The 25,006-nt window shown below is 40.0% G+C and overlaps 1 protein-coding gene across 1 annotated transcript in view; it reads left to right on the top strand.

Moving 5' to 3' along the window:
- Positions 1 to 25,006, top strand: part of cdcp1a (CUB domain containing protein 1a) — a 55,179-nt gene that overhangs the window by 11,366 nt on the left and 18,807 nt on the right. Inside the window, 4 exon segments of the mRNA XM_056263124.1 lie at positions 21,197 to 21,403; positions 21,889 to 22,215; positions 22,295 to 22,438; positions 22,441 to 22,638. Of these exon segments, the coding sequence (XP_056119099.1) occupies positions 21,197 to 21,403; positions 21,889 to 22,215; positions 22,295 to 22,438; positions 22,441 to 22,638 (876 nt within the window).

Raw genomic sequence — 25,006 nt, 5'->3', positions numbered from 1 at the left:
ATCGTAACATACATGACATTGATCAACATCGTCTGTAACCGTGCTTAAATAGAACAGTCTATCATACACCTGAATGTCAAATGTTACACCGTTCTTATGAACAAGTCTGTTCTGACCTTCTTTGAAAATGACCGTCGCTCCCTGGGACGTCGCTGCCTTGACTGAGAAGATGTCCTGTGGAAAAGATGGGACGTACAACGCCCCCATCAGCATCGTTTCCACCACTTGACCATTGTTGTCTCTCAGGCGAACTTTGGCCGTACCTTTCCTCAAGGCGATACCGCTGGTCCTCTCTCCATCAGCCAGCTCTAGGATGTGCTTATGTGGCTCAAAACTTTCATCAAAGTCCTTGAACTGTGTCATGTCCCGGATGATATGCGACGTGGCTCCTGTATCAACCATGAGACCTTTTTCCCTCACCTCGCTGGCCAGGACGGCATCCACTTGGCCCACCTTAAAAGCAAAGGTGTGGTCCTCCTCATCCATCACCTGCTTCACGTTGTCCCGCTTTCTCCACTTGCAATTCACATCCCTGTGCGTGGAACTTTTACAAAAATTACACCACTGTCGCTGTTCTCTATGCTCACTCGTAGTAGAAATGCACTCCACAGCCTTATGTCCCTTCTGTCCGCAGTTGAAACAGGTCAATTTCATATTCCACCCGTCTCTTGCTTTCACCTTCATCACGCTGTCATCCTCTGAGCAAGCAGCACTAAACTTTTCTGTGCTCTCATAACTCCTCAGCTTTGTTTTGAACTCCGTGAAAGTTATCGTTTCATCACTTTGGGTTATGTGGATGGAAAATAGCTTAAAAGAGTCCGGTAGGCCCTTCAGAACCATTGCAATCAACAAGCCATCACTTAAAGTCTCTTCCGCATTTCTCAAAGCTGTAATAGCGGTCTCTGCGCGAATGACATAATCTGTGACGCTCTCATTGACAGCTTTCTGAAGAGACGTAAGCTCTGTGTATAAGCTGATCACTCGTGGTTTCCCTTTACCAGCATAGTGTTCTCTCAGAATCTTTAGCGCCTTTCTTCCATCATCCGCTGCATCTCTCATCACAAGGGAAAGGCTTTTATCATCCAACAGCTGAATCAGTTCTGCATACGCGTCCTCATTTTTCTCCGCGTCTTCTTCTACACCGTCATCATCAGGTGGTTCGCTCAGTATGGTGCTCTTCAAACTGAGCAGACGCAGGTGCGCAAGAAACTTAGTTTCCCACAGTTCATACTTTTTCTCATCCCCGTCAAAACATAAACGGTTCCACCGGCTTCCAAACTCCTTCCTGGGCCCATAACCTGTTGAGTTCGCCATCATAACATAAAGGGTAGAAAACCGGCTAAAACATGACGGAGGAATAAACTCACGGAGCCATCGGGTTTCGTTTGACTGTCGTGCACACTCACACAGGAGCATGCAGTCATTTTATTAAATTGCAACACCTGAAAAACATTATGAACGAACCACACCCCTTAGACTCACACCCCCTTAGTCAACAGTCATAATAAGAGCACATTCAAGGTCACCAATGTTCAACAATTCTGATGAGCTGTCGGACACGGGCCGGGCTAGGGCCTGAGCGTCTAGGGCCAGGGCCGGGCTAGGGCCTAGATTTGAGGCCCGTGCAGGGCTCTACCCACTCGTTTTTTCACATCTTTTATTTCCTCACACGCGAAGTCCACAGTTTTTTTAACACCATCTAGCTGCAACGCCAGCTCATCCATTCTTTCATTTATTAGTTTCGACAGGGAAACGACGACATCTATGTCTTCTACCTTGGAAGAAAGCATCGTTTTTTTTCGAGCTGGAGATTGTCTGGGCGACAGGGACAGAGGAGGAAATTCTTCCATAAGATCCTCCATTACTGGCAAAGTCACCGAGCCAGTCGTGTAGTCATGAATGTTAATTAGAGGGTTTCTTCCTGAGGCGGCGTGGCTAGCATCACCTGTTGGCATTGTCAACTTTGCTTTTGGGTTTTTCAGCGGCCTTTTATTGTCGCGGGTCGACATCTCAAAGGTTAAATCCTCTTCACAAAGTTCCTTTAGCGTTAAGCACTATAAATGATTATAAGGTCCAAACAGAAAGGTTGTTTTTAACCGTATTCAAAATGTTCGATTGCACAGCTCGACAGTAAGCGTCTACCTACTCGGCCATCTTGGTCCGCCCCTCATATTCTGTTGATACTTTAAAGGTGCAGACTGTGACGCCCAATGACGTCTTATTTAGTCGTCCAACAAACGTCCTGTATTAACGTCCGTAGAATTTCTGTATAAGGGCTAATTATACTACTCCAAATGTGGTCATTGTGGACGTCACATTTTTATACCTTAAAGGTGCAGACTGTGACGCCAAATGACATCTTATTTAGTCGTCCAACAAACGTCCTGTATTAACGTACAGATACAGTGCTTTGATACTGCACTGTTCATAACCTTTGTCTCATTTTTCTGTTGCTTCATTTGATTGCTTTCCTTTCCACCACCACTCTAACTCAACTGGAAACACATTCCAATGTAGCCTAATCCATCCATTTCCAGTTGAAACCTGCCCCTGAGCCAAATGCTACAGGAAAATTAACTGGTCCAGAAAACAGGCCCTCCACCCACTGGAAAGGGATAGGCATAGTTATGCACTGAGGTTTAAGAAATCAATTCAATCCCCACTCATTTTAATTTTTGTATTTTTTGTAAATCACTGTATGATCTGCACAATTTCAGTTACACAACTATCACACAAGTGCAAAACAAGACGCAAATGTTGAGTGTGTGTGTGTGTGAAGTGTTCAGATGCAAAAGCCTCAAAGTGCCATTTGAAATTTTCTTCTAGAATGATAATTTTTATCAAGCTTGTATATTTAAGTTCAGTAATTTCACTTAAATGACAATTAATAGGTAATCTTCATTGCCATTTAAGTGAAATTACTGAACTTAAATATACAAGCTTGATAAAAAATTATCATTCTAGAAGAAATTTTCAAATGGCACTTTGAGGCTTTTGCATCTGAACTCTTCATGTGTACATGATCAGTGACTATGTGGAGTGAACCCTCCACCTCCACTTCTTTTCTTTTCACTTTCTTCTTCTAATGGAGTCCTCCGTAGCCGTTTGGTCGAACTTCATAACTCCATCTGCACAAGTACAAAAACACACATAATTACTATCATACAAAGGCACTCTGCAGTCATACATCAAGTCCCTCATTCTTTTTTTTTATCTGGCCTTGCCTTGTAGTGCTCTGTATATCTTTGTGTTTCCGAAAGGCCTCTTGCCTTTTTGCCCCCTCCCCTTCATATTAAAAGATACCATTACGGCATTAGAGAAGAGTCTAAAGGAAAAGAATTTACATTTAGAAATCAATAGGAGAAAGTATGTTCTGTGGCCACAAACACATGGAGTCAAAGTCCTCCAAAGTCTCCATCCTTTCGATGTTAACTGGTGAACTGGCAGGTTGGCTTTGCTTTAAGCAAGTTCTTATGTCAGCAAGTATGTCTAGGACTTTTTTCTGGTACACTGAAATCAATAAACACAAATGAAGATCACAATCATTACAGTCATCTCCAAAGTTATGTGAACAGCAAGGCACATTTCTTTCTTTTTGTTGTACATTGAAGACATTTGGGTTTAAGATAAAAAATACCAATGTGATACTAAAGATCAGAATGTCAGCTTTCAATTCCTGGTATTTACAGTACATCTAGATCTGTTAAACAACTTATATCACCCCTTGTATGGGAATATGTGACTGACAGGTGGTTCTCGTTGCCCAATTGTTTACTTTTAGGTTGACACTGTCACACATTGATAACCGACCACTCCAAGCCAATGGGAAAGTCCGTCTTCTGTTGGTCACTGCATCTGCACCACATAAAGTCTGAACATTTTTAAATATTGGGGGCGCCTTACAACCCATCAAAAACCCCTACCACAGTTTTCGGCTGATTTCCCAATTCTACTCACTGATAATTGCGCACCTCATCTTATTTTTCATGAATCACATGAAATATTATTCCTGGGTCTTTTGACGCATTACCTTCACTTTGCACTAACGTTAAATCAAAAGTGAGCGTTTACATAGGATTCCGCGCTGCGAAATGCTTTGGATTTGCAAACATTCTGTTATGTTATTGTTATGTTATCATATTTGTTTGTTTTCTTTATGACAAAGGCAGTGGCAGACCACAAAAATCGCAGCATTAGTCAGTTTAAAGTATTGCCATACAGAGAACCAAGCCATAGTGGCCTTGGATTGTGGGACTTTTAAAGGCCAATCACGACCAGATTATTGGGCAACCAATGACGGCCAAAATAAAACCCCAGCAAATGTACAAAACGTGTAGTGGAATCTGCTACTTGTTAAGCTTCGGTGCCGTGCAAAAGTTGTTTTCAAAAGTAGGCTAACTATGGCCAATGTTTAGCTAACGCTAGCTGGTGGAGATGCACTCCCTCCCCCACAACAGGCTAGTTTAAGACAATAACGCTAAAACAGCTAAAATTAGTAATGCTTAATTTAACATAAACTTCACTAAGTTGACCGAACTTACCTTGAAAACAAGGATTTTTCAGACAAGGATTTTTTAGACCTAGGCTACTAATGAATCACGTTGAAAAACAATGTTAATATTTATAATAGAAAATGCATTCACAAAGCTAAGCATGTCAATGATTAATGCCTCATCAAAAAAAATAAAACATTTAAAAAATAAAGTCATAAAAAATAAAGTCAATCAAACATTTCCCTACATTCATTGATCATGTCAATTTCCTGCACCTGTCTTAGACGTCCACATGGCGTCACAGTCTGCACCTTTAGGGAACCCAAATCTGACTTCCAAACATGACGTAGAAAATACCTCATTTGGAGGTAACTTTGCAAACCTAGATCATGTCAATTTCCTGCACCTGTCTTAGACGTCCACATAACATCCAGAAAATTACCTATTCCGGCGTTCAAATATTGGAACATTATATTGACGTCCAGGTGGGGTCATAGTTAGATGTCCAAATAGCGGACCTAGATTGCACGTTGCATAAAGGTCAAAAATTGGTCTTGGACCGACTGACGCAATATAGACATGATCTGCCTGTCCAATAGACGTCTGATGTTTAGTGGGTTATTATTATTTGTTTTTTCTATTATTTTTCTTACGACTATTCGGGCACTTTTGGGGCCCTTAGCCTGCTCAAAAACTCTTGAAACGCGGCTGAAAACGATCGTCATTAGAATAGCACGCCCCTATATATTCAAGTCTCCGCTTCCCCCACGCCCTCATTTTACGCCATGGACACACGGAAGACGGCAAAGAAGAGAAACTTCTCCGACGTGGAGCCGAAATGACCTATCACAATGCATTATTTTACAGCACGTCTTTTGAAACAATTAGCATTCAATTTCGAATCACGTCACATGTATTGGGGTGTACAATAGTGATGATGATGATGTGATGTGGAGTACCATTCATTCACATTAATAATTGCATGACAATTTGTAATATTCTTATTATTATGATTTTTATTATTAATGACGATTATTGTTATTTAGAAGAACGTTGTTATTATTATTTGTATTATTATTATTATTTAAAAGAAGAAGAATGTATTTTTTTTTTTTTGTCAGTCTGAATGATTTTTTGGTCATTGAAAGACTTTCATTACCGAACCCAGTCCGTGCACAGCTGCCGGGCCTAACCATGAAACGTCAGGGTAAAGAGCACAGGCTCGCAACTGAAGGAATACATATGGCTACAAATCAAATGCTTTGGTAAAGTCACACAAATTAAATATTGAAGTCCATGTTGCACAAAAATAAATGAAGTTCCTAAACGTAAGTTAGGGAAGAGCGAGCCCATCCAATCTTTCAATCAACAAACAGAGTATATAAGCAGCCGCTTACCTCTCCCTAGTATCAGCTGTTCCAGGATCCCTCCACCTCCCCAAACTCCACCTTCATCTTAGGTACCTTGCCCTTTAATTAACAGGTCCTACATTTAGCCACTGGGGGGTATATCAGAGCTCGAGTTGAAGCTGCTTCATCGAGCACCTCTCCAGCGGACAGCAAGCCAAATAAGTTTAACCTAATATCTTAAAGACTTTATGGGCAAACGAACTCGTTAAACACTGAAGTTTATAATTACTATGTTGTTGTTGTTGGTCATAATATATCATATCTTTTAGTTTGTCAGTGCGTTTTGTGGTGTTAGGAATTGTTTTTCTGCGCATTTCCGCACTAACTCAAAACGTGCGTACACCACCTCCTGAGCTGGCGTAGGATTTGAGCATGCCGTACGCCAACGTCCATATTGATAAATCTCAAAGTCACCGTGGTTTTGGGTGTACGCCAGGTGTACGCTGGAAATTTGGTGTACGCACTTTTGATAAATGAGGGCCAATAACTCTAATTATGAGCCCGAGCCCGATTTAAACCCGACCATTATTAATACGTGGGCCGTTATAACCGGGGGCGACGCCCGATAATTTTTTTAAGCGGGTGCTAAACCATATACAGGTGGGAGCTGCGCAATTTTATATATATATATATATATATTATACATGGCAATAAATGTGCAAAAATTGGCCACTTAATATTTAATATTCGATTATTTCAACAATATATCAACAATGAAAGTTTTAATTTTATTAAATTGAACAAAGCACAACATTCAGCATTCAATCAAATATTCTTAAAGATTCATTATTATGAATAATGTTATTTCGACATATGTGTGCGTGCAACAAGCAAGATGTGCATTTGTAAATTCGGTGACAAGCGTGCCGAGAATTGATTTAGTTTATGATGAGATGTGCTGCAGTTCACGTGGTGCCTCCATGTCATGATTATATTGTCTGCTATATTTGCCTCTTATTTATTAAATCCAGGCAATTGGTTGATGAAAAATGTATTAAAATTAAGATACAATTTATACAAAACGAAATTCACTTTAAAGAAAGTGACTTTCATAATCAACATTATAATATTTGAATAAATATGAAAGTAAATACGCTTATTTAATTTGTACAAATTGCTGCACATTCATTTAATTTTGAACTTACACATAAGTTGAAAGGCATGTATTGCATTTATTGCGTGCATTTATTAATTATTATCTTTATGAATAAAGTAACAAGGATGAAGCATGTAAACTACGTTATTTATTTATTCAGAATCGAATGGATCGCAAATGGATCTGAATGAATGACCCTGTTTTTGCTGTCATAGGCGAGCAGCGCGCCGAATTTGCACTCAACAAAGCCAACACATATGTTGTCACTGCCCATGACTAGTTTAAAATATTTCCATACCTCCGACTTTCCTTCATACTTGCTCAAAGTTAATTCTCCTGTTTTATTTTTTTTCTTTATTTCTTCAAGCTCCATGTTGCACTTAAGATACACAATACAGCGTGCGAGTGGAGGAGACGCTGCGCGTGACACGTGACGTGCTTGATCAAGGGCCCGACCCGACCCGACCCGAGCATAGTGGCGGGAAATATCGGCTCGGTCGGGTCGGGTCGGGCTCTGGCTCAGGCAGAGAATCTAAGCTCTACCCGGGCGTGGCCGGGGGGCTCGACAGCGCCCCCTGGAACGGGGTCCGAAAACTTGGTCCATAAATCAAACACACTTGCATGTAATAATATGAAACTCGGTACACATATAGATCTCATCGGTTCATATATACTTCATACTCTTACTTTTTACCCCAGCCCAACAGGAAGTCGGCTATTTAGGGTTGTTTGTAAAACGCATGCAATGGAATTTGAAGTAGGCTACTTCTCCTAGAGAATTCAAAGAAATGCCACGAAACTCGGTCAGTGTGAAGTCAAGACATTGAGGATGAAAAATTGCCAGGGGATTTTTGATATCTCGAACGGTTTCGCATAATTATGGCGAGAAACGTGAAACAGGAAGTGTGTTATAACTTCAGCATACATTAACTGATGTTGATGAAACTTCAGCAGTGTGTTCGCTGTAAGAGGCCGATCACATGGATGTGTCAAAGTTATAGCGCCACCAACTGCCAGCAGGAAGTGTGTCACTTTCTAAATGCTTTGAAATCACCCTCTTATTTTTACCCGATTTGCTTCAAACTTCATCTGTATAATGTAAACACACGCCAGATGTAGACCTGTGAAAGGATTATTGATATCTTAGATACTGTTGCCATGGCAATGCATCAAACTTAAAAAAAAATTTTGGATGCTTTTGAAGCTCTTAGCATGCTTGAAATTGCATGAAACTCGTCAGACACATTACATTTATTAGCCAGTAGATATGTGCAAAGTTTCAGAAACAGGCGTGGTGAGGGCTCAGTAGCGCCACCTTTTGACAAAAGTGGGGTTGTTAGTTTTATCTACAGTTACAAAAATCGGTATGCATATTGTACTCCTCAAGCCGGACAACTTTCTAATTTACAGTCATTAGCTCGGACCAACAGAAAGTCAGATATTTTGGTTTGAATGTGGTCATTCTCTCTCTGTGCCTGTCTGGGTGTGTGTGTGTTTGTAGGGGGAGGGGGAGGGGGGCTAGATTAACCATTTCAGTGCTGTATGGTATTAAGCCTTGTATTTTTTAAATAAGTTTTTTTTTTAAAAGAAAGTAAAGGCATATAACCAGTTTAATTGTAGTGCATTGACAATAGTTTTATATAATTAGTTTATTAATTAAATCAACTTGGTCCATAAATCAAACACACTTGCATGTAATATTATGAAACTCGGTACACATATAGATCTCATCGGGCCAAACAACTTTAAGCCAGCCCAACAGGAAGTCGGCTAGCTATTTTGGTCTGAATGTGGATGTTTTGCAAAACCAGCCTTTACATTTTTACTCACTCCTCTTAAGTGGTTTATTTTATTCCCACCAAACTTTTTCAAAATGATGAAAATACATTAACGATGCTAAATTGTTAACGGATATTGAATATCTCAAACGGTTTTACTATGGTGAGGGATTATGTCAAAAAAAGAATCAGGAAACGTCTTATATCTTCAAAAAATGTAATTATACCCAATTTATTTTTTTATATAATTATACGAACTAAACTCATTTTGTTCTATTTTTTCAATTCAAGTTGTATGAAAAAGTTTAAAACAGGCTATTTAGTGCTATTTGGTAAAAAAAAAAAATCATACATAGGGCTTTACTTCCCTCTTGTGTCCAAAATGATATCAACATAGTACATAACTTTTTTTATCAGGTATGGCTATTGTATTTATATATAAATTAGTGGTGGGCATAGATTTTTAATTTTTTTAATCTAGATTAATCTCACTGTAATCTTGGAATTAATCTAGATTAAAATGGCTCATTTGAATTCTGGCGAAGGCATTCAGAATATGTATGCTACCCAAATAAATAACATCGTAGGTAGTTTGTAAAATGGGCAGGGGCGGAGCTAGACTCTCAGTACAGTGGGGGCGGGGCTAGACTCTCAGTACAGTTGGGGCGGAGCTTCATCATGGGGCTCTCTGCTTCCAGGTCATTTTAAAATTAAAACCGTAAAAAAAAGGGAAAAACGGAAAATATCTGATGAATGCATATGTAATAATGTGTCAGTTGTTGAGCCAAGTAAGCTTATGTTAAATAAAACACAAAGACTATCTCGTTCTTTTCCTTTAATGCGCCCGATTTATATTTTCTCTCCATTTTCGTAATTATTCTCTACATTATACATTCGCACCTCACGACACCCACTGTACTCCTGAGGCAAGTAGGCCTGCCTTATACGCTGTTTTTCGGTTCATTTATGACTCACAAGACGAGCTTCAGTTCACGCGCCGGCCCCTCAGTGTCGTGATTATCTATTGTCTGCTATACTTATTTCTTATTTCTTAAATCCAGGCAATTGGTTGATGAAACATTGATTAAAATTAGGATACAATTAATACAAAACGAAATTCACCTTAATGAAAGGCTTTGTGCTTTGTTTGATGTGAAATTTTTAAAGCAGTCTTTCAGTGCCTTTCAGAGTGGTCAAGTCCGTAACGAGGAACTGTCACGTAACGTTGTTTTTCCCTCATAAATGCGTACACGAAAAATAAGACAAAATGAATATTTTATGTTGTGTGGAGAGCCAACCCTTCTTCATCCGGCGGGAAGTGTTACTTTTTGTACTTTTGCCACCTAAAAGTAATTTTTTTTGTGTCACGTCCGTTACGGATGTGTATTTCCCTCATATTAAATATAAAATGCATAGACTGATATTTTCAGACGTTTCAATATATTGGTATTAAATGCCTCTTACAGTGCAATTCCACTAGGTATACATCTGAGCTAAAATATCAAGGTGAAAGTCATCATAGCTTTAGACCCAGCTCCCAACCTAACTTTGAGAATAGATGAATAGCGATATTTATTTTTTTATCTATCGCCCGATAAGAGTCTCACGTTAACGCAGCACGTTAATATATATATATTATAGGGATGCAGCAATACAGTTAGCCCACGGTTCAATACATACCTCGGTTTTTAACCACGGTTTTCGTTTCGGTTCTGATGGCTTGACACATAAGAGTGTTTTTTTGTTATTCTATGCTTAGCCAATATGAACAGTAAGAGGTTAAGGAGAAAAAAATAAAACCGATTTATTGCAGTACTCCTTTATTTTACTTAAAAGCTAAGAAAAGTCCACTAATTCCTAGCGTATAGTATAATATAAAATGAACACTGACATTTCACAGCTGCTGGTAGCCCATGTACGAACTGGGGAACACATACATTCCTAAATTTTGAAAATATACATACATGTGAAGTTGGTAAACATAAATTGACCATTTCAAATAAACATACTAGCACTTCAGTAAACATAAATAAACCATCTTAATTAAACTTAACAGTAATCCAGTGTCCTTCATTCAGAATGTAAAGTGCAATTTCACTTAGGTCAGCTATCTATTCCTGTATTTTGAGGTTTCCGTTTGAGTAGGCTACACATGTAAAACAATGCTTGTCACGGGCTGGTTGAAGCAGGCCAAACCGGAGCAGGAAGCCTCCAGGGCGGATCAGGTAGCGCAGGAGGCCGGGGCGGAGCAGGAAATGCAGGAAGCCAGGGCGGATCAGGACTTTCGGGCGGCCATGGCGGTGACGCACCTTCTGGTGGCCATGGCAGAGACGCCCCTTCGGGTGGTCATGGCGGAGACGCCCCCTCGGGCGGCCATGGTGGGGTCCTATATCCCCCCCCCCCAAAAAATTTTCTTGGGGAGAGTGACAGGCTCAGGAACGTGCTCTGGGACAGGCTCGGAGCTGGAAGAGGACCAGCGGAGAAGGCTCGGCAGGCGTGACGTGAAGCTCTGGCTCGGCAGGCGTGACGTGAAGCGTAGGCAGAAGACAGGGTACTTCAGTGTCGAAGTCAATTATGTTGATTTCCTCTGGACTCTGGATGAGAACCGGAACAGAGGACTCCTGAGGGCCAATCTCGGCGTGACGAGACAGCGGACACAGTGGGGAGACAGGGACAGAAGGGAGATCTGGGACTATGTCAACGGTGTAGGGCGATCCACTCACCCACAGGATGTTGTCGATATATTCCCTCAGGGAACATGTGGTGGCAGTAGCTGGAAATTGCCCAAAGAGTGGATCGTCCAGACCCATCCAAAAGGAGTGCTTGAGGGCTGCCTCTTTCCAGGACACCTGATGGGCGGGGTGGAGGAATTCCTCGATGTAAGTCTCGATCGGACGTGATTCTGGGAGAGGCTGAGGAGAAGGTCAGTGGGATCTTGAGGGTAGAGGAAGATGCCCATACTGCTGCTGTAATGGTCGATTCTTCAGTTAAGGTCTGTCGTTCTTAGTGATGTGACATTTGAACCAAGGCGTCGGAACTCGTGTCGAGAAAAAATGGGCGTGCCAGATAAAGCCGCGATTCGAGGCTTTTGTTGTTAACGTGAAAATCACGTGACTAATGACAAACGAGGCCTCGGTTTGTGTGAAGACGTCATCGGTTCAGTCTGAGTTTCTCTTCCGGATAAACGGGGTTCGAAACTCGCGCCACCTTCTGGGTGTTGCAGGAGTAGAAGCAGGTGTAGTAGTGTCCGAGAGTCAGAGAAATCTCATTGGCATTGTTGTTATTGTGTCATAAATATGTTAGGGCTGTAAATTATTACATTATATCAGATTAGAATACTTAGTAGGCCTATATTGTTATTAATAATTATAGTATATTATAGTCCTGTTAAATTAATTAGATAACACTATTTGGATTGCTTTGGATTGTTGGATCTGGACTGGACTGCTTTTTGTTTTGGATTGCCCTTTTGGATTTGTTTGCTTTTTGCGACTCTTCTTTTTTCCTGGTAATGGAACCAGCAAGAAAGAGGAGATCCTCACCGTCTGGGCTCAACAGAAGCATCAGTATCCTCGTTTATACCAGCTGTCACTGGCATTTTTATGTTCCCCTGCATCCTCTGTTCCTTGTGAAAGGATCTTTTCCAAGGCTGGAGAGGTTTTGTCCAAAAAGAGGAATCGTCTAAACCCTAACACACTTGAAACATTTTTTTGTTTCTCTATAAAAATCTATTGTAATCCTTCCTTCTCCCACCCCAAACTGCAGTGTTGCAGTTTGCTCCTCTATATCCCCAGTCCCATAAGCACAACACTGCACTCAAACTAGTAACAGTTCACTGCACAAAACTTTATTAAACTCCCTCCACCATAAGCACTGCACTCAACACAGTGTCATACTCTCACTATCCAAACAATTTATGAATAATTAATTAACTGTGTGTGTGACAGTTGTCTCTGCACGAGTAAATTCATCATAAGTGTGCTTAGGTCATTGGTTCAGAATTAATTAATTTGTATGTTACTTCTTTGTACAGTAGCTAGGTGTCACTAGTGAGCAATGCTGAATGAAGCTTCGAGTAATGAACCTTTGGGTGAAGCAATGGGCTGTGAGGTCTCAGTGGTTCAGGAAGCCTCATTTTGCCATCACTAGTCGTTCTGTCACGGGCTGGTTGAAGCAGGCTTGGAATGCAGCAGTTTTATTAAATAAACTAGAACAATCTTATACTGGACGCAGAGGAAACATCACAGGAACAACCAAGCTTGTAGCAACAACGCCAGACCAGGAACAGACTGAAACACAGGATTTAAATACACAGGGAACAGATCAGGGAAACAGGACACAGCTGGGGCAAATGAACTGATAATGACAGGTAAACAGGTGAATGAACTAAACAGTAACGAGGAGCGGATAAATAGAAACAGGACTGAACCAAATACAAAAAGAACGGGGGAAACACAGGACACACATGTAACAGCTTGCACACAGTCATTTTTTTGTTTACCGTTTTTTCTTCCTCGGTATTATACTCAACAGCAAAACCGAAATGTCCCCACACCACGGATTTGAAAGACGCCGGCGCTTCCTCGTACTGTAGCCTCACTTCACCGCCGCTTATAATGTTAAAGTGTGGAATGATGGTTAAGCCGCGCGCCCCCTAACTTACTCGTGGCCATCGCGGGGAGGAGTTTCCTCATCTCAGCTCGTAGACTTACAGGCACACACAAACAGTCAATTCGGAGAGAAATAAAACGCACATAAATTATTTAAACGTAAAACCGAAAAACCGCAATTCACAAGCGCGTATTGAACCGTGGATGTCGTACCGAACGGTTCAATATTATATTGAGAATTGTGGCATCCCTAATATATATGTAGACCTGGATGTAGACCTAACCTTTCAGAAGGTTGCTCACGCATACTTTGTGATTGATATGTACCCTCGATGCGCACTTTTGCAGAGCCCACACCAATGCAAGCTCTACAGTACACTTCTTTCCGACAGTCAAAGCGGAGTTACGTTTTTGCACGTCGTGCACAATAACCCTAAAGGCACCAGGGTGGCGGTGCCTCCGGCTTTTTATATATATATGTAAATATAGCTGCGAGCAGCGATTACGGGCCAAAGCCGGCGGTACCGCCACCCCGGTAAAGGCACCGGGGTTGCGGTGCCACCGGCTTGGGCCCATGATCGCTGCTCGCAGCTATATTTATGTTTATTACTTGTTATACATTACTGGTCAAAAGGTTGGAAACATTAAGTTTTTTAAATGTTTTTGAAAGAAGTCTGTTTTACTCACCAAGGCTGTATTTATTTGATTTTTTATTTATTTGAAACAGTAATATTGTGAAATGATTTCAATGTGAATATATTGTTAAGTGTAATTTATTCCTGTGATCAAAGCTGAATTTTCAGCATTACTCCAGTCTTCAGTGTCACATGATCCTTCAGAAATCATTGTAAAACGCTGATTTTGTGCTCATTTATGATCAATTTTTATTGGTGCTCAATTATTAATAATGGTTCTTTTTGCATACTTAATTACATTTACATTTAGTCATTTAGCAGACGCTTTTATCCAAAGCGACTTACATCTGAGGACTAACCAAACGAGTCATCGTGAAGAGACAATAAGAACCCAAGAAGTGCTCAAAATACAAACTTCAAACATTGCTCAGAGTAGCATAAACCAGACAAGTGAGGATTTAAGTTTTTTATTTTTTTTATTTTTTATGTTAAGTGCTCACGGAAGAGATGAGTTTTCAGTTGTCTTTTAAATGCTGTCAGGGATTCTGCATTCCGGATGAGGGTGGGCAGATCGTTCCACCAGCATGGAACCGTGAATGAGAATGTTCTGGAGAGTGATTTTGTGGCTCTTTGTGAAGGTACCATGAGCCGTCGTTCATTGATTGATCGTAGGCTTCTGGTAGGGATGTAGACTCGTAGGAGCGAGTGAAAGTAGGAGGGAGCTGAGCCTGTGGTCAATCTGTAAGCAAGTGTCAATGCCTTGAACTTGATGCGAGCAGCAAGTGGTAGCCAGTGCAGAGAGATGAACAGAGGAGTGACGTGGGCCCTTTTGGGCTCGTTGAAGATAAGACGAGCAGCAGCATTCTGGATCATTTGTAGAGGTTTAGTTGCACAAGATGGAAGTCCAGCCAGAAGAGCATTGCAGTAATCAAGCCTAGAGATAACCAGGGCCTGGACAAGAAGTTGTGTTGCATGCTCAGTTAGGAAAGGCCCGATCTTCCTGATGTTGTGCATTGCAAACCTGCATGATCGAGCTGTCTTTGTAATCTGGTCTGTGAAGGTCAGCTGGTCATCAAAGATAACACCAAGATTTCTGACCGTCTTTGATGGGGTGATTGAGGAATGTAAGGGGTATACAGTCAAAGACCCAGAACCAGATATGAAGAATGAAGACCCGGAGTCAGAATTATAAAAAATTAAAGAAAAGTTTTACTGAAGATAGCTTGCATTTTCATCAGCAGAAGTCAGCTTCAAGACTCACACAGGAGTTCGTAGGCCACCCCCCTTACAGTTACAAAGATCACAGCAGTTATACCATTTCCAAGGTCTAAGCTACGTCATTGCTTACAGGTTGAATGATTCTCATTGGCTAAGAAACATTAAGAGCCTAAACAATTTAACACATGTGAGGAGATAGGGGTGCCTATCGCCATTAGTCAAGATAGTTGTCGTCCACTCATTAGATTTAGGTCTGTGGTGGCCTCGCAGGTTAGAGAAGGGCGCCGGGTTGTCTGGTCCGAACGTCCAGAACCTACATAGAATGTCATACGCACACACACAAATAACAGACACTTGCAAATAACAGCTCCCATCAAGGCTGAAGAGAGTCTGAGCTCCTTATTATCAGTTAAGTATACCAAAACATAATGCTAAAACATTCACTCGTTTGGGAGAAAAACAGATAACTGACATTTACTCCCAAGGAAGGAAATACACTGGAAAGAATACATTTTAATACAACAATTAAAGTTCGATAGTAACGCTCAATATAGCTTGACCATATGTCCAACGAAGGATCATATGTGTCCACGCTGCCTTTAGGACCCTCTACTGATCCAAGAGAAAGAGACAAACGGCCTTGTGGGTTACGTGGCCTTCGTGTCCTGCGTGTACTACGTGCAATCTCAAAGTAAGATTGGAATGCACCTAAAAGAAACTGGTTACTTGCATCCATGCATTTAAGAAAATATAATTTCACAAGCACAAAGAATATAAAAATTATTATGTGATAATGAATATATTTGATTATTGATTTTTATAAAGGAAGTATATAACCATTCAAAATGATATATGATTATATATGTATTTGAAGAGGCAAGGGATTTTGACCAACCCTTCAGGAAGAATCTAGCTGGATAGTGAAGTCGTGCTGTGGAGACAGATTAGCAGGGAGGACGAGAAGCTCAGTTTTTGTCAGGTTGAGCTGCAGGTGATGTTCCTTCATCCATGCTGAGATGTCAGCCAGACAGCTTGAGATTCGAGCAGCTACTGTAGGATAATCTGGTTGAAATGAGAGGTAGAGCTGAGTGTCATCAGCATAGCAATGGTAAGAGAAACCATGTGCCTGTATGATGGGTCCCAGTGATGTGGTGTAAATGGAGAAGAGGAGTGGTCCAAGAACTGAGCCCTGGGGAACCCCTGTGCTTTGGATACCTCGCCTCTCCATGCGACCCTGAAGGACCTACCTGTGAGATAGGATTCAAACCAGTGGAGGGCAGTTCCAGTGATGCCTAGTGATGAGAGAGTGGGCATAAGGATCTGATGATTCACAGTGTCGAAGGCAGCAGACAGGTCCAGGAGAATGAGAACTGATGATTTGGAAGCAGCTTTTGCGATCCACAGGGCTTCTGTGACCGATAGTAATGCGGTCTCGGTTGAATGCCCTTTCTTGAAGCCAGATTGGTTGACATCCAGCTGGTTGGTCAGAGACAGGAAAGATGATACTTGGTTGAAAGCAACTCGTTCAAGTGTTTTCGCAATGAATGGTAGGAGAGAGATAGGTCTGTAATTCTCTAAAAGTGGTTGGTTTTTTAAGCAGTGGAGTTACCCGAGCCTGCTTAAATGCTGTAGGAAAAGTGCCAGAGTGTAGGGATGAGTTGATATGTGTGTGAGAGTAGGTAGAAGTGTGGGAGAGATGGCTTGTAGAAGGTGTGAGGGGATGGGGTCTAGAGGGCAGGTGGTAGGATGACTGGAGAGGAGAAGTTTAGATACTTCTTCCTCGGTTAGTGGAGAGAAGGAGGAGAGAAGGTTATTGGCTGTGGGAGTGGTTGGTCTAGGTTCCTGTGTGTGTGGATTAGAGAACTGACTGCTGATAGTTGTTGTTTTGTTGGTGAAGAAGTTAGCAAAGTCATCAGCAGTTAGTGAGGAGGTGGGTGGTGGTGGAGGTGGACAGAGGAGAGAGTTGAATGTCTTGAAAAGTGTTCGTGTGTTAGGGGCGGTGTTGATCTTGTTGTGGAGGTATGAAGATTTTGCAGCGTGAACATCAACAGAAAAAGCAGAGAGCAGAGATTGATACATACTCAGGTCAGATGTATCATTCGATTTGCGCCATTTTCTCTCCGCTGCTCTGAGTTTGGTCCGGTGTTCACGAAGAACCTCAGATAACCAAGGGTTAGAGGGAGTGGCGCGCGCTGGCCTGGAGGAGAGAGGGCAGATAGTGTCTAAAGAAGAAGTTAAAGTGGAGCATAAAGTATCCGTTGTGGTCTTCACATCCAGAGATGAGAATTTTGAGGGTGAGGGAAGAGAGGAAGACACAGCAGAGGAAAGATGGGAGGGAGAAAGTGAGCAGAGGTTTCGTCTGAAAGTGACTGGTAGGGGAGTTGTATGGAAGTAAAATAATGTCAAATGTTTTTGAATTAAAAGCCTGTTGAATTGCACTACTTGAAAAAAAATAGGCATTGCATTAACCATGCTTGCATTTTTATGCATTGTATTTTTAGGGCTTGAATTTTTATGGGCTGAAATTTAGCATGGTTGAATATTTAAGCTGTGAATATTTCAATTAAAAACATTTCAAACACATTTTCATTATTAAAAATTCAATAATCCATATTCACCATTCATATTTCATTTCCAAAATATTCAAACTGTTTAAAAATACAACCAATAATATTCAACAGGCAATTTTCGGTCCATTTTATTTCGCTTTTCAAATTCGCTTCCACAAATTCAGTGGTTCAAATTCGACAGTAAATTCAACATTGACGTCCAGGAACTGCAGGAAAAGCAGAAAATTGCCGAGCATACTCTCCATCTGCTGTTAGTCGATCTCACCAGCAGGGGGTGCAAAAGCACGTGTTGTTGACGAAGACCAGCAAAATTAGAGCAAGTCATTCATTCATAAAACTCATTTACAGCAATGTAAGTTTATTTGTGATTATTATGACGGCTGTTTTTGTTAAATTCGGTGCCTTCACGGTTACTTTTCCTGTGTAGCCTACATGCATATTTCTCTACCGTGAACGAGATCATAATTTTATTCCCCGATGCGGATATACAGATCCAATGTTACATTTTTGAGGTTGACATATATTCTCTTGGTTGTTTAGTTGCCTTAACTTTATATTGTGGCGATGTGCTGCATGCAGGCTATTAGGGTTTCCCTCAATAGCTGGGTTTCAGTCACGTGATTATGATGACGCGCGAAATTCAGATGGAGGGCAGGGAGCGAAGAGCGCAATGGACGAGATGGAGGAAAGTCCGTACTGTACTACTTTACACACTATTACAAGAGAAAGAAATAAACAAAAAATCAAACATATGTTGGACGTGATCCTTACGTTATGAAGAGGAGCGATTTTTCAACTGAATTTAAAGATTTTCCTGCTATCGAGGCGGTAGATATCAGCAACTACCTCGTCTTACAGACATACTTTGACTTTACAAAGTTCGGAAACGTTACACAAACATAGCCACTTAAGTTGCATTAACTCACCTTTGACGAAGTGATCACTGCACACACGGGTATTTTCCCATTCGGCTCCTCCCGACCGCAGACGTAGGTTTGCAAGCCGTTTTTCCGGAGTTTTTCGGTCAATTTCTTGCATTTTCCCCCCTTATGAACAACAACTTTTGGTACACGATAAATGATCGATTTAAGAAACCATAAACGACGCAAAACATAGGCATTTTGAGTTTGTTATAGTGCTTTCTAAATACAGCAAATCACTTCCTGCCCTCCATTTGCATTTCGCGCCATGGCAACGCAGTGGCGTGACGTCATATGAAAACAAGCTATACTTCAGGATTCCCCTGCTGGACATATACACTTAACGTAGCTTAATGGACTAGTGATGTAAAAGTCCAAACTCACAGGCAAGCAGAAGGACTCAGAATAACGCGCACAACTAAGCGTTTCAGTGATAGACTTGATGTTGGACATTCGCACATTTAGGGACCGTCTCTAAAGTGTATACGACTTTGGTATACACGTTTCTAACTTCAATAACATTTGAATAGAACGACTTACAGTCATAAAACCAACTGTAAGTGTTCATGTAGTGTCAGGCATAATGCGCACCCTTTGGATTTTTGATATTTATTCAAATAAATTTAAGTTTGCTATTGAAGTTAGAAACGTACATGCCAATGTTGTATGCAACTTTAGAGACGGTCCCTAAATGTGCGAATGTCCTATGTCAAGCCAATTTTACATTTAGTCATTTAGCAGACGCTTTTATCCAAAGTGATTTACCGTTAAACTAACAATAGGAGGTTAAACTAACAATAGGAGGACAACAATATGCAAGTGCTATGATCCCAGTTTAAGCTAATGCAATACACGTGGGCATTTTAGGACTTATATATATATATATATATATATATATAGAGAGAGAGAGAGAGAGAGAGAGAGAGAGAGAGAGAGAGAGAGAGAGAGAGAGAGAGAGAGAGAGAGAGAGAGAGAGAGAGAGAGAGAATAGAAAGTGTTAGTATTAATTGATCAAGTGTTGATTTTATGCCAGTATATCACGAAACGCTCAGCATGAAACTGCGCGTAAAGTTTATTATCTGAGTCCATCTTCTTGCCTGTAGCCTATATAGTAGCCTACAGCCTACATCCCCAATAAGGTGCAAGATTGGTCTTTCATATCACTGTATGTGTTAAGCGTTTTGTCCCAACGGAAAGGGAATCCTTGAGTATGAGGTATTGAGGGAAACCGATTATAATCCTGTTCATGGTAGAGAAAGCTGATGACATGTAGAATACACAGGCAAAGTAACAATGAAGTTATTGAATGAAACATAAACACAGCTTTTGTGTGTTTATCATCTTTTCCGCATATACTGTCACAGATAATCATTTCCATTTTATGAATGAATGTCTTCGTCAACAACAAGCGCTGTTGCACCCCCTGCTGGTGAGGTCGACTAACAGCAGATGGAGAGTATGCTCGGCAATCTACTGCTTTTCCTGCAGTTCCTGGACGTCAATGTTGAATTTACTGTCGAATTTGAACCACTGAATTTGTGGAAGCGAATTTGAAAAGCGAAATAAAATGGACCGAAAATTGCCTGTTGAATATTATTGGTTGTATTTTTAAACAGTTTGAATATTTTGGAAATGAAATATGAAAGGTGAATATGGATTATTGAATTTTTAATAATGAAAATGTGTTTGAAATGTTTTTATATTCAGCTTAAATATTCAACCATGCTAAATTTCAGCCCATAAAAATGCAAGCCCTAAAAATACAATGCATAAAAATGCAAGCATGGTTAATGTAATGCCTATTTTTTTTTTCAAGTAGTGCAATTCAACAGGCTTTTTATTTCAAAAACATTTGACATTATTTTACTTCCATACGTTGGTGGAGTGTGGATAGTGAGTTGCAGATTGAAAGTAATGAGGAAATGATCTGAAACGTGGAGAGGTTTTTGAAACCTCTCCAATATTTTTGTCTGGATTCTTTGATGAATAGAAAAGGTAAAAAGAACAGCATTTATTTGAAATAGAAATCTTTTGTAACAATATCAATGTTTTTACTGTCCTTTTTGATCAATTTAATGCGTTCTTGCTGAATAAAAGTATATTATTATTATTATTATTATTATTATATAGTACTTGCCCCAAACCTTTGAATGGTAGTGATAATTGTTTCCACAAAAAACACCAAAAAATAATATAAAAAAGTGAAGCAGCACAATTATTTATAATATTCAGAAATGTTTTTTTGATCAGACACTGAAGACTGGAGTAATGATGCTGGAAATTCAGATTTGATCACAGGAATAAATACAATTTTTGATGAAATAAATACAGATAAATGCAGAATTGTGTCGGCAGAAGAGACTTCTTTCAGAAACATGAAAAAACTCTTAATGTTTCCAAACCTTTGACTGGTACTGTACCTACAATCTTTATGTTTGTTTAAGAACATTTTGTCTTTTCATCTTAGGTGGTTCAGAGCTCAACATTGATGTTGAAAATGGCACAAGCGTCCACATTTACACTAGTGCGACTGCTGGCGTAAACACACAGTGCCAGGTTTGTGTACGCCAGGTGTGCCAGTCTTCTGTGGTCCTCGACAGCGACACGCATGTGAATTTCAGCTGTTCAGAGCCAGAGAACGAGTTCACCGTGCAGATCATCAGAGACGAGCCTGGTGAGAGCTGTCAGATAAAAATAATACTTTTACTCCTTACATTTTTCATTAAGACAAGCATATTTAACTGGTCATTAAGACAAAACATGTATTCAAAGATTTGTTTAAATTATGTATGCAAATTTGCGAAATGCTGACCATAAATGAAAAGTAGTATAATGTTTGCCATTCTATTACTAATGATATAAAAGCAAACACTATAATACTTTTTTTTATACAGTTTAATTTCTTTCTTTAACAGTTCTATCTATAATAAACAGAGACCGTCACTGCACCCGAAACCACATATTGGTGCTAAATTTTCATTTTAATGAACTCCGTGACCGTTAAAGTATGTTCTATATAGTATGAAAATGGGTAGTATGCATGAAATGAGTGTGACCCCTAAATGAGGAGCACCAGAGGGTTAAATTAAACATGTGCTCTTATTGTCACCTTAATAAATCTACTGGGTCTTTCTCTGACATGACACATTTGTTCAACAGTCATATCAGACATTGAACCCCCAAAACACCTTGCCATTCAAAAGTTCAATCGGACCTTCACCTGGAATCTGAATCCTCCTGCTACAAAGACACTCCACTTGAGTTTCAGTACGACTGGTTTACGGCAGATTGAGCTGACAGACGGCTGCCCAGACGAGCACGTTTACATGCTCACAGCGGAGAATGTCACTGTTGGGAGGTTTTGTCAGAGTGGAACTATTACACAAATCGATGCGTGTCAAGTTGGAAAACTGTCTTTGGAGGTGTCAGGAGGTCAACCTCTGGACGTGAAAGCTATCGGCGTATCTCAGGGATATGCCATTAAAGGTAAAGCTTATATATTTAAGCACAAATTGTCTAAACAAAGTTGTCATATGTGAATTGTTGAATTTTCTTTATTTTACAGCACTGGTTAGAATTCATGTTGTTCTCCCAGAGAGGAGTTCAACCCAGGATTTCTTCACCCCAAACACTTTCCCTGAAAATATGCAGATAATTTGGTATTTCAAAGTGCCCCAGGCGTACTACGCAGATGTTCGCATTCTGAGACACACTGCCTCCCATCTGAAACCATCCCTAGAATGAGGTACTTTTGGCCTCGCACGAAGAATCTGCTAATTCTGATGAATGAAAGCCAGCCAATGGTGGAGCCTGGTGACTTTTATCTCTACATAAGGAACTGCGACATGTCCTGGCCATCGCAAGGCCTAATGGTCCACTTTCAGGTCGCTGCCATCACAAGGACAAAGGGTAGGTAACATTTTTAATACAAGATGTTAATAGATTATGTTAACAAAATACAGGTGAAACTCCAAAAATTAGAATATCATGCAAACGTTATAATTTTGATGATTATGTCTTACAGCTTAAGAAAACCCCAAATTCAAAATATCAGAAAATTAGAATATTACATGAAATCAATAAAAAAAAAGGATTTTACATACAGAAATGTCGGCCCTCTGAAAAGTATAATCAATACTTTTGCATGTTATTTTTTATGTAGTACCGTCCTGAGTAAGCTGTTTCACGCAACAGATGTTTATATATAGTCCACGTTACAAAATAATAACTGGATTTACACAAATGAACCAGTTCAAAAGTTTACATACTCTTGATTCTTGATACTGTGTGTCTTTACCTGGATGATCAAGTCAAGTCACCTTTATTTATATATCACTTTATACAATACAGATAGTTTCAAAACAGCTTTACAGTGAAAATGATGCATTTTCGGCTGTTGTTCAGCTGAAGTCAGTTCAGTGTTGATTTAGATCATCAATTCAATTAGTTAATTTAATCTATTAAGCAGTTCTGCAAAAAATTATGTTATCATCCAGCTCAGTTCAGTTCTAATACAGCAGCGTCATTATAGTCAGATCAATAATATTGTTAAATTTTTATGGTTTTATGTTTGTGATGCTTATTCATGAGTCCCTTGTTTGTCCTGAACCGTTAAACTGCCCAATGTTCTTCAAATAAATCCTGCAGATCCTTCACACTCTTTAGTTTTCCAGCATCTTCTGCATATTTGAACCCTTTCCAACAGTGACTGTATGATTTTGAGATCCATCTTTTCACACTGGGGACAATTGAAGGATTCAAACACAACTATTAACAACTATGCTCATTTATGCAAGTTTTTCACCTTGTTACACTTGTGTTGTTCCTGGTCAAAACTGACCGGCCTACAAAAAATAGCTTATCACTTGTTATGCTATATTATGCTATATTATCACCCAATATTGGATTCAATCTTTTTGTCAACTTGTTTTCTTTCATTTAGGACTGGTTTTATATTCCTATTTGCATCTGATTAATCGTAGGCCTCATTTATCTCAGAGTAGGCATCTAATTTTTTGAGAAAAAAAAAAACATTATTTTTGAATAATTTTGGTAATATTAAATAAAATAAGAAGAAAATTGCCACTGTTGATCACACTAGTCTACTTTATTTTTTCACCAGGAAGTTTGATTTGAAAAACTTTTATTTTGTACAAAATGGCACATAGTCACACTTGTGGTGTTCCCGGTCAAAAATGACGGCCTACAAAAAATAGCTTATAAATCACTTGTTATGCTATATTATCATCATAACTAATGTAGTCCATGCAGCTATGCCTGGGCAGAGTGGGGAGAGCAGCAAATCAAACCCCCTGGGGTACAGAACAGAACCAGTATATGCATACATAATTGCACAATTTCACAAAAGAGTAAGAGCCACATTACATGAGTTGTGGAAATACAAATACATGATAGAAAATGTTTTCAATGTAGTGAATTGTATGAAAAAAAAAAAAGTCAGATTGATTACAGGAACGGTTGGGCGGAGTTGGGGTTGGAGGAGGGAGTTTGATTTGCAAGCAGCGATGCGATAGAGGAGATGCTGAAGGAATGGGAATTTAAATGGGCCACTGTGATAGGTGTTGAAACTGGATTGGTAAACGCCAGGAACAGCTGGCTATCAGCTAATGCGAGCTCGGCTGACGTGGCGTTGGGCCTGCCTGAACCTTTTTTCATCCTGCCATTTAGAAGCTATACATGACATACAGGTTTTTTCTCAAAAAATTAGCATATTGTGATAAAGTTAATTATTTTCCATAATGTAATGATAAAAATTAAACTTTCATATATTTTAGATTCATTTCACACCAACTGAAATATTTCAGGTCTTTTATTGTTTTAATACTGATGATTTTGGCATACAGCTCATGAAAACCCCAAATTCCTGTCTCAAAAAATTAGCATACTTCATCCGACCAATAAAATAAGTTTTTTTAATAAAAAAAAAAAAAAAAGTCAACCTTCAAATAATTATGTTCAGTTATGCACTCAATAGTCAATACTTGGTCGGGAATCCTTTTTCAGAAATGACTGCTTCAATGCGGCGTGGCATGGAGGCAATCAGCCTGTGGCACTGCTGAGGTGTTATGGAGGCCCAGGATGCTTCGATAGCGGCCTTAAGCTCATCCAGAGTGTTGGGTCTTGCGTCTCTCAACTTTCTCTTAACAATATCCCACAGATTCTCTATGGGGTTCAGGTCAGGAGAGCTGGCAGGCCAATTGAGCACAGTAATACCATGGTCAGTAAACCATTTACCAGTGGTTTTGGCACTGTGAGC

This window comes from Rhinichthys klamathensis, unplaced genomic scaffold (assembly GCF_029890125.1).
Source record: "Rhinichthys klamathensis goyatoka isolate OS25496 unplaced genomic scaffold, OSU_Roscu_1.1 h1tg000198l_1, whole genome shotgun sequence".
Taxonomy (NCBI): Eukaryota; Metazoa; Chordata; class Actinopteri; order Cypriniformes; family Leuciscidae; genus Rhinichthys; species Rhinichthys klamathensis.
Note: the sequence above shows the minus strand (reverse complement) of the source record. Positions and strands in the feature narration are given on the sequence as shown.